This window comes from Branchiostoma belcheri, unplaced genomic scaffold (assembly GCF_001625305.1).
Source record: "Branchiostoma belcheri isolate BF01 breed outbred unplaced genomic scaffold, Haploidv18h27 scaffold1, whole genome shotgun sequence".
Taxonomy (NCBI): domain Eukaryota; kingdom Metazoa; phylum Chordata; class Leptocardii; order Amphioxiformes; family Branchiostomatidae; genus Branchiostoma; species Branchiostoma belcheri.
In genome coordinates this window covers 2,136,966-2,147,945 of record NW_017802379.1, presented here as the reverse complement: position 1 = coordinate 2,147,945, position 10,980 = coordinate 2,136,966, and the positions used below count along the sequence as shown (strand labels likewise).

Here is a 10,980-nt window from a genome sequence, read left to right as displayed (position 1 = left end):
ACCCTGAGATCCTTTGTGTGGTTCTTATGTTACACTGAGTCTGATACTAATGGGAATGGGAATGAAAGAGAAAGGTATAGCAGTCATCGGCAACTGAGGTGGCATATGACACTTTTTCTATGGGGACTGCCTTCTAACTACCATCTGATCCAATCATTTTATGGGTTGACAAATGGTTGGGGCATGTGTTTCTGCCTGTAATATTTTGTCATCTGCCAGGTTTATTTTACTGCTAGTAGGTCATTGTACAGCCTTAAATCAGACTTTTCAGTTTCGTATAATTTCATCATTTATACATATGTGTTTTTATCTTTGTCTTCATTCCATGATGCTGTTAGTTTAGTTGATATCACCATCATCATTGATATCGCTGATGATAGAAATCAATCTAATACTAGTTGTTATGTGAATAGCAGGGCTTGATGTGATTACAAGTGAACTGTTGTAAACAAGATTACAGACACTTGTTCTGGATTTACTGGTGTATCACAGGATTCAGGGATTTGTTCCACAAATAATTATATATTTAAAATCCACCTTGGGTACATCTTAAGTGTTATCAGAATAATCCTTATAATTGGAAATTACTACCGTAACCATAGAAGGTATGTTGTTGCTTAAATGACTTTTGTCTATGAATGGTTTGCAAAAGTTTTGTTTGCTGAAGTGTTAGGATTGACAAGTTAAGTATTTGTGTATCTTTGTGTCTTGCTTGGCCTTTCCCAATCCAGAGAAGTGTTGTGGTTTCTGTCCACTGACATTTCCAAGGGCAGTGATATATGAAAGAGGAATGTGACACGCCTGAGGACAAATTACACCTTAACTGAGCAGTTGCGAATTGATCGTGTCTTCAGTTCGTGTTGCTCGACAAGTTAGAGCCACTTTTACTGCAGCCACAATTAAAACTTTAAGGTTGTTACAGAATAATCTGTCAGTATGACCTGTTTGTAGGCGTAGAGATCATGGTAACGTCCACAAGTTCTAACCTGGGCTAGCAAAGAACTAGATAACTTTTAGAAGATAGCGTTGTGCTTTGAGTCGAGCCTTCGACTGGGCTGGTACACAGTTCTAGTAGAGGTAGCATTAACTCGGCACATGCGTTACACTTCAGCAGCCCCGTACACATGCCACCTGTGTCTTAGCTCTTAATCCGAGTCTCTAAAGTTGCAGAAGTGTGGCTGAATCTCCGACTGTGGTAACAAAACGGCAGGAAAACACTGTTTACCCCACAACTTCTGACCCGTGCTGGCCTTAATCCTCTCAAAGTCTACAGAACATCGTGAGAAACACGTCCTCTTACAGCCAAGGACGTCTGACTTTCGCCTACATGACTCCTGATGCTTTTAAAGATATCCCAACTTAGCATACCTGCCACAGTCCACGTACACTCTCTATATAAAGGAGGGGTCGGAAGTTCTATTAAGGTGTTTCCTTTCAATCTACTTATACCCTACCCTTCTTGATTCCTATTGTCATCTGACAGTAGACGTAGCTCGGGGCAGTGTTGCCTACGTCACCTCTGCTATCTCCGGTGACGGCGTATCACACCTTTATCACGTAATCGTCAATGTCCATTCAGAACCTTAATCTGATGATGGATAAACGACTTCATTATAGGCGAATGGACGCACGTTCTCTGAATCAGACACAGTTGTGGTTGTAGATAAGTTTCTTAAAGACACCAAACCCTCGCGAGATCAAACGTGAAGTAACAGAAAGAGGGACACTTTATTGGCAGAGAGAGAGTGGAACAACCGGGTCGGGACGGTTGAAAATCTTTTGATGTTATGGAGGGGAGATGGGGGGGAAGGTAATCTTAGGTTAGGCCCGCCCCATTTAGTATGCATATTCTCAGGGACAATGCCACCCATTTGCGATGCGCAGCACACAAAGCCCTGTCGGGATACCTGAGGTAATTGTTCCCTCAGGTATTCACTGTGTGTCCGGACAATATGGCGGGCCGCAAGTCGTCGTACAGTTTTGACAAGATCGCCGAGAGGTGGCCGACGTACTCCGTCCACTACCTCGGCAGGGCGCAGGCCAAGGGCGAGGCCGGGCGGGAGTATATCCAGGAGCCGCTGGAGCTACTTCTTCGGCAGCAGAAGGGCAAGAAGCCCGAGAAAGTGTTGGTGGAGGTGTCGAGCGCGGGCATATTTATGGAAAAGGCCAGGGGGATGTTCAAGCGGAAAAGGGTTCATCTCGCCATAGACTCGATTACGTACGGAGTGGAGGACAGTTTCCACGGACGTGTCTTTGCCGTCATCACGACAAACAATTCTCACAAGTCCATGTATTGCCATGCCTTTCTGTGCGACACGAAGGAAACTGCGAAGGACATGAAGTATTGGCTGGGTCGTTCTTTTCGGATGGCCTACCAGGACTTGGCGGATGTGAATCTACAGGACGGGCCTGACTACGCGTGGGCCAACGTGGACATCGGACCGGGTAACATGGGCTCTGTGCGGGCTCCTAGGAGCAGAGGGAAGCCTGCTGCCACTGGATCACAGCCACAGCAGAACGGAATAATTCCGGACAAATCTCCTCAGCCGGGAAGACCGACGTATCCGACTCAGCCACAGCCGCAGGGCGGAGAGCGGCCACAACCGCCGGCCAGAGCGCCTAGCACTGCCCTCACGCACCAGGTGCCTACATCGCACCAGAACGGACGGTCCTCTCCCGGCCCACAGAGGGTCCGACGCCCGGCACCTACTCCTCCTGTCGTGCAGGCTGTTTCAACGGCAGTGGCCTCGAGCTCAGCTCCGCAGGTAGCCCCGGCAGAACCGATCTACTCACAGGTAAACAAGGCGGCGAAGACACAGAAACCTGGGAACACGGCTGTGGCTACGTCCCAAAACGGAACCCAGGAGAGCAATAACCCCTCTTCTACTAAAAGGGTAACACGTCGCACCGTTGCAACTCAGACTTTGTTCACTTTCTTCGGGTATCCCACGTTCACGGGAGACGCCGTCACGACGGCCATGCCAAACGGAGACGTGCAGCCGGTGGTGAATGGTAACTCGGGCAGGACAAGTCCGCACGTTTACCGGCGACAACCTTCCCAACAGCCGAACGGGAACTCAGGCAGGACCAGCCCGAACGCCTACCGCAGGATACCGCCTGCGCCACAGCCAATTATCAACGGAAGCTCGGGAAGAACAAGTCCCAACGCTTACCGGAGGACACCGCCAGCACCCCAGCCTGTGATGAACGGAGGACAGGGTAGGACAAGCCCCAACCTGTACAGAAGGGCGCCGCCGTCGCCAAAGTTAGGCACACCGAACGCCAACAACTACCCGAGGGCCCGTACGGCGTCACAAAACGAGTCAGGATTCAGGCCCATCGCCAGGAAGATAAACAGACAAAGGTCGAACTCGTATGACAACATCGTGTACTTGCCCGCGTCAGGGGCGAATTACTCCGTTGCCAACCCTCAGCCAACTACCCAACAGGTCCCGCAAACGAGTAACCACGTCCCAAGTGCACAGGATGACGTCCAGGCGGCAAACGGTTCCAGAGCACCCGCTGCTTCTAGACAACAGGAGGAGCCACCTCTTCATAACCCGAAGTTCAGCATCACCGGCGTGACCACGATTAAACGAGAAGAGGAACAGAGGGCAGAGAACAACAATAACTCTGTACCACCCCAAACAAATGGGTTAACAGTACAGCCATACGATAAAAGAAACTCCCTAGCGGACAGTGAGTCTGGTTACGAATCTATCAACTTTGGAGGGCCGAAACCTCCCGGGGCAGATACTAGTAACGTGGACGTCACGACCAACGCGAACGGAAGGCCAACCGTGAACGTGGGGTCCATCAGTTACGAGATTCCCAAGGTGGCACCTCCACCATTGCCAGCGAGGAACTCCCAAAAGGCGGAGAAGACCACAGCCAATGGCATCAAGCCTCTGAAGTCAGCCCTCAAGAAGCCGAGCACTTCCAGGGACGATCAGGACGTCCAAGAAAAGAAACTGGTCATTGTCGAGGACAACCCCAAGCGAAAAGGTCTTGGAGGGACCTTACCAAAGTCCTTTCGGGTCACCTTCTCCGATACTCAAGCTAAATCCGTAGAGTTCGATGATCACCTGTGACGAAGGTATGCATGTTTTCACCGTGTTCGTAAGCAAATGTATCGGTTGTCAAAGAGTTGCCAGAGATATAACGAAAGGTACAGAAGACGAGAGAAACAAGGACAATGACTCATTTCAAGACAAGGTCAAAACACGTCAGAACAAACTACAGTTAAGCGCCATTTCCTGAGTAGTAGAATATCTACAACACTGGTGAGTGAAACAGCAAAGTACCTGTATATTACAGTAGACATGGTCATATATATTGCATTCTAATAATAAGATCTGGTAAACTAACTCAATCGCAGTATTATACATTATAGAAGGTACAGGTTTTAATGTGCCCTTGTATAGTGCATGTCCATGATGCAACTTTTCTGACAGAAAATGCAATTTATGATATGTAATATCCACTGTTGGCGTTGCCACTGGTAAATACGAAACATATCATTGCCAGACTATCAAGATTTTGTTCGCGTGGCTCCAAACAGTACCTGTTTGATTACAAAATACAACTATGTTCTCCATGTGTTTATGTATTTGTGGATTTCTAACAAATGTAGCAGGTCATTGTTTATGTTCAAGGTAACCAACCAGAACGAGAGACAAAAACCTCCTAGTCAAAACTTCTAATGATACAGAAAATTGTGATCGTATCTGTACTGTTACTGACCAGATCTTTATGTTCACTAAGATCTTAGTTTGACAAGTTGTAAATTCTAATAGTCTAGAGCAGTCCTGCCCTCCCTCTCTCTTGCTGTGCTCAATCAAGCGTCACAGATCCAAAACAAGCCACGTACTGCCTGGAAGGTATGACAACAAAGCCCATTCTGACCTGGCCGACCCATAGGAATGACACAAACAATACAGAACAGGTCGTTCCACGTCGCCATTTGAAAATGCCGTTCTTCAAAGACGTAGGTTGCCACCCGATCAAATCGCGCCAACTATTCTCTGTTTAATTGGAGGTAAAATCACCAGATTTAGTTCAACCTTGGCTACATTTTTGGAGGAATTCACATGTTCACATATGGCCCACAAAGTATCGATGAAATAGCTATTTTAGAAGACGCTACCAACCAGCTGAGATAAGTAAGTTGAGATAAATATTCACTGTCTAATGACGGGTGAAATGACCATACTCTGTGAGGACTTTTTCTGTTTGTTTAACCAATTGTCGGGTCAAATAGTTCACAGTTTTGGCGGTTTGAGTCCAGATACTGACAGTTGTTATTATTTTTTTTGTAAACGATTTAATCCATTAACAAAACACTTGATAAAAAACAGACCTGTAGAACTATTTCTCACAGCGTCAGAAGTAACCATACACGAATGGCAATCTCCTAAAGTCAAAACATTTGAAATCTGGAACGTGTTGATGATTTTCCTGACGTTCACGTTGCATAACATGTCAAGGGAGGCCAGAACCTTTCACCTTTCGTTAGCGAGATTATACATTGGTATTTGGTTTCGAGGCACACGTGTATAACGATCTCGTTAAGGCAGGCGTATCGGTGAAAATAAGTGACTAAATACCTTATTGGACTTATGGAAAGCAAAGAGATGAGAGCCGAAAATCCCAGAAAATGAGTTAACAACTCTAATGATGTAAAAGCCATGATAATGACGTATTCAAAATTCTAGAATACAATAATGGCACAAGCCCCCACCGCTACCCCCTTACGTGCCAAAGATGTACTTATATAAGCCTAATATCTTAGTCTTCCTTCTGCACTATATTGCGTTATTATGGGTTCACCACACCACGAAGTGGTGTGGTGAAACCATATTGCTTTTTCTGATGTTTCTTCTTCTTCTTCTCCTCCTCCTCCTCCTCCTGCCATTTTTTAAATGGATTCAGCTTCTTCATTTTAGGGCCCAAGGTCCTGAAATTTGGTATGGAGGTACAGTGGGCAAATACCCCTAGGCGTTTTTTAAATTATTGTGATACAGGCTTTTAGAATGGTTTTATTTGAGTTTTTTGGCTGTGTTATAGCAAATGTATTACTGTGTTAGGGTGCCTTGTTTACCACGTTTGGACATGAGTCATCACAATGGAATGCAGGGCATCAACCAATAGGCATGCAGCTTTCCTCTATACTTCTTGCTGATTGGCTGTTGGGATTTAACTTGATTAACACCTGCACAGAAGCATTTCCATACTGACAGTATGTCTGTATTCAAGTGTTTTGGTAGGTATTTCAAGCTTTCCTGCTCCAGCAGTGGAATGCCGGGCATGGACGTTTTTTTTTATTTTGAAAATCAACAGTTTGCATTATGCAATTAAAAATCCTAACCAATAAAGTAGGGAATAGCTATCCAACTGTTGTTTTAGTTGTATTTTACTTCATATTATAGTTATATCAATGTAAATCATTGTTTTCCCTTGTGTTTCCCATTCTTTCCCTGCCATGTCGTAAAATGTGGTGAACCCATCGCTGTATTTGCTCCAAAGCAAATATTGGCCTTTCTAGTTTTTTAATACGTTTACTATTATAGAATTTGCTCCACGGAGATGGTGTAAATCATTTCTTTCTTCTGAAATGTTTGAATTGTTGTCAGTTAGTATAATTTCCTTTGTATAATATCAAGATTGTGTGTATAATGAGAACTTGTATATAACGTTACATGCATGATAAGATTCGCTGCGGTATGACTTTTGTAACTTGGCTAATTCTGCGATCTGGAATACTTTTTGTGGGTGCTTATTATTCTGCTGGTAATTCAAACTAATATCATTAAATCCACACGACTTTATGAGCCGTCAAGCAAGTTAATTTTCACAAAGTAATTAACCAGCTACTCTCTCACTGTTGATTGCAGCCATCTTAAATAGCTACATTCTGCCTGTATCGATCATATTGTACATATTGTAACCTAAAATGTATTTTTCCAGTTCATGTATGTTGTACAGATACATAGGTATACATAGTCGGAAAATTATGCGAATTCACATGTATTGTACTGGTGTACATTCATACACTGTACTGGTGTACATGATTAAAAGATGCTAGTATTCAGACTTCCCTCTGTATTTTGTATTGTATTGTTTTCAAATATAAACTTAAGATTGAGGTACATTCTGAAGTATATACGTTTATACGTAAAAGTTATGTGTTTGAGTAATATAAGAATAAACAGGAGTAATTTGTTTGGGTAGACCATGTTAACATCATGCATTTGCTCTGAAAACGTTAGCTTTCTAGTTTCATTAATTGTCACTTATTCAAATTGCGATTAGCCAGACCTTTAGGAAAATTTATTTGACCTTAAGCAGAAAAGGGCGGGAATAGATTCACGAGAGTGACATCTTGTGTGGTCAGTGGTCACTAATTACCTGGACACAGTTTTGTCATAGCTGAAAATGAGTTGTAAGCGAGCTGCCAGAACATCATCTAGCTGATGAAATATAACATTGCTCACCAGACATGTCCAATTAAGGCCGTCTATGTACACATCTTTTCATTCATCATAATTTGATTTTACATCCGATTCAGTGCCTAAAGCCAGATTTGAATACGTAATGACATCTAATTACCCCATTTTGTGTCACAAAAGCACAAAAGCAGCGCACTATGTATAGCCGAGATAGGATCAAAGAAATTCTGCACCGCCCAAAATAAGACATCGGCCGGTCATTAACTTCACCCTGCGTCAGAAAATCGTGACCAATTACGAGCCGTGATGTGTTCCACCCTGTGTTGACTTGTCATGATGATATATCAGAAGTATAGTTTGTCCTACTCGTCTTACATACAGGGTTAACGTAGGAAGAACAAAGCTTGACAGTGACAAATTACTGCGACTTCCAAGATTCTAACTAGGATTGCGATTAAAACAATTAGTTGGTGTTACCAAAGGTGAACTGGTTAGTACGCTTATGTTGCAAACAATCACATCCTCATTTGACTAAGTTATGTTTACCTAATAGCTTTATTTAACTCCTCATCATTACGTAACTCCTACTGCAGTTCACCTTCAAGCTGCCAGTCTTTGTAGGTAGGGATGTAAGAGGGGTGATACCGCATTGTACTTAAATAGGCAAGTAACATTTCCTCGCGTCACTAGAGCAATACGTGTTGTTTTCAAATTGTTAACTTTTCATGTAAAAAAAAAACATGTTGATTGGATTGTGTAGCAATCAACCACATATTCATCATGCTTTCAAGTTGCATTTTCTAGACCAGCAGTTTTTGTTTCAAGCTGTACAAACGACACCAAAACATACTTTACAAGCATATATTACACAGGGCAGCTCTCTCTCTCTCTTTGACGCTGGGATAACAGGTTCATGCACGATAAAGTACATAATTTGGATCCCGTACCGACGCTGAAGACAGTTCGCGGGTGTTGACCCCTGCCCAACAGCCTGTGTGCAAATTGTCGTGTCCCCAGCAGATCCAGCCTGGGGCAGCCCTTGTAAAGTGCCTGTTCTGTCTGTCATGTACGGATACATATGTGATTTTTGTGGAGTTAGGCAGATTGTGCCATGCTACCAGCGTTAGCTGCTACGACAGTTTCGAGAGAAACTTTTATCTCGTGGTAACATGAGCCCAGCTATTGTCCCAGGCGTTGTGGTTTTCTCTAAACTGGCCTGACCGATTGTTACCAGACATCGTTAGAAGTACAAAAAGTCTAAAACATATTATATCAGCAATGTATGCAGATTTGTACATTTAACTGTAAGATCCTATACACTTGCTTGTAAGAAAAACACCAGTTGATAATCACGTTCCTGTGACATCCATACCGCGATGTAATATATGTTTTCTTAGCTATGCTAGCTATGTTTTCTTTCAAGTTTATGCCGAATCGATAGCCTCTTGTCTCAGCATTTTGAAACATCATAACAAGCTAGTTGCTAATGACGAGGTCATTTTAATGGGACATTCCTGTTTTCCTCACCACAAAGGCACACCAAGGACATTATATAGAGTCCTTAGATACTCATAGTTAGAATTGTAGACATCGCAAAGTTTGATGGAGATGTCGTGTCCATGATCCTTTGGGACTATTCTGGGTAAATGAATAGAGACGTGCACAGTTATTGGGTCATCCCTGGTCAATTGTTTGTGTGTATATATTTGATAGCATAATAGTCTCCTATTATTATAGTCTCCTTTAATATAGCCATAAATAATATGGTGACCACATATGTAGATAACTAGGCCAGCGAATTCCATGCGACAATTTTTCTATTCATAATGCCTGTTGGTATTTGTATGCATGCAGGAAAACCCGCATACCTACACACATTCCGTAACATGTTAAGATAATATCCATGTTACTGGTTTGTACAGATATTTGGAGGATACTACAATGTACTATATTTAGTATCACAATAGAATACTTTATACAGATCGTGTAATGATTCCATTTTAAGCCATTTTAAACAATGAAGCATTATTGTTTTCAAAATGATAAAAAAAGAATGCAAATATCGTCCAAAATATTATGGGTCATGCAAGGGTAATAGCCTCTGAGTTTTTCACATGTATAATTTTCTCACTTTATTTTTTTTATACTTAGCATAGGCTTTCTATACTTGATAGGGGACAGTTAAAAAGGCCTAAATTATGTGATTGTGGAATCTATAATCGCAATGGGAATGGCATATTGTAATAAAATAAACCTCTTTTATATCTGACAGCCTATTGTAGTCGCCAATCCAGTCTTAAGACTGAATACCATTACCAGCACTCAAGACAACGGCTGAAAAGAAGTACCTTTCAATTTTTAATGACCAACTCTCTGTCGTAGTTGTTAAAGTCATTGTCTCATGACGGGCGTGTGCATAGAGAGATTACACACAGATATGTCAGATCTCAGCAGGTATTGTCAGCCTGTATAGGAGATATTCTGTTGATTAGATTAGAAAGTGTTAAGGCTGTATTAGCTAGAGATACCCACCGTGGGAACTCCGAGGATTGCAAATTGCTACCGGGTGATATGATCGGTATTTCACCGGTTCATCGCTCAGAGATAAACACTCAAGTATTTAGAGCGGAATTTCTGGTCCTCCAGACATTTTTCACTTGATGCTTTCCGGCGATTTCTATAATTGTCAATTGTTATCAATTATCATATTTTGTAATTATTGTCTTCGTCGATGAGGCTATATTTTTTACAAAAAAGTTAATATGGTTAAATATTTAAGAGTGTCATTGGTTCAAGTAGATTTTGGTTTACCTTATATGACCTACTGAGAGGCTAAACTACGCTACTTGGGTTCCACATACTATTTGTATTGTATTTGCCGTTTGTGTGACTTTAGCTTGTTCCAATTATCACCAGTCTGGCTATCTTTCTCTTGACAACCAGAAGTTGAATGCCAAAAGACCGCCAGACGTGGCCCAGCTGAGTAATGCTTACTGTCCGGAAACAAGCTTGTCTCTCTGTCTCCGCACACTCCCTGGATGGGAGATTTAAAGGGCGTTACGACAACACTGATCGCAACACAAAAACATCCACCGACTTAGATCTATCACAGCCTGGCCTTTAATTGGATGTCAAAGTTCTTTGCTCAAACAATAGGCCACACCTATCGCTGCATCATGGCGAGAATTATGTTCCAATACGTTGAGCTAATCGCTACGTCTGTTTGTCGATGGTGCCTATAGATTTCCTTGGACAGATTTAAGAACAAAGGAAAGCGCCATGCTGGGGCTATATGAATAGATTTTGGCAGTCGGTGCCGTCAAAATGCTCCCCAAACCCTCTGCTTTAGCCCTGCAGTGTTATTGTGTTGCGTAGCCATATCCGTGCCTAGACTGGTTAAGTATGGATGTCCTCCTTTGCGTGCAAACTGACAGAACCCTGTCGCTGATTGGTTGAATCTAGTCAATGACTTATCCTGAATGTATTCCCCGTGCGACTGTCCTTATCTCACTATTCATTACGTGTCGCGCTA

General features: G+C 42.8%; 1 protein-coding gene across 1 annotated transcript; it reads left to right on the top strand.

Annotated features, from left to right (window-relative positions):
• Positions 1-1,454: 1,454 nt before the first annotated feature.
• LOC109468181 (serine/arginine repetitive matrix protein 1-like) lies at positions 1,455-5,099 on the top strand. Its single transcript, XM_019766439.1, has one exon. It carries the CDS (start codon positions 1,953-1,955, stop codon positions 4,089-4,091), a length of 2,139 nt encoding a protein of 712 aa, XP_019621998.1. The 5' UTR covers positions 1,455-1,952; the 3' UTR covers positions 4,092-5,099.
• The last annotated feature ends 5,881 nt before the right edge of the window (positions 5,100-10,980 follow it).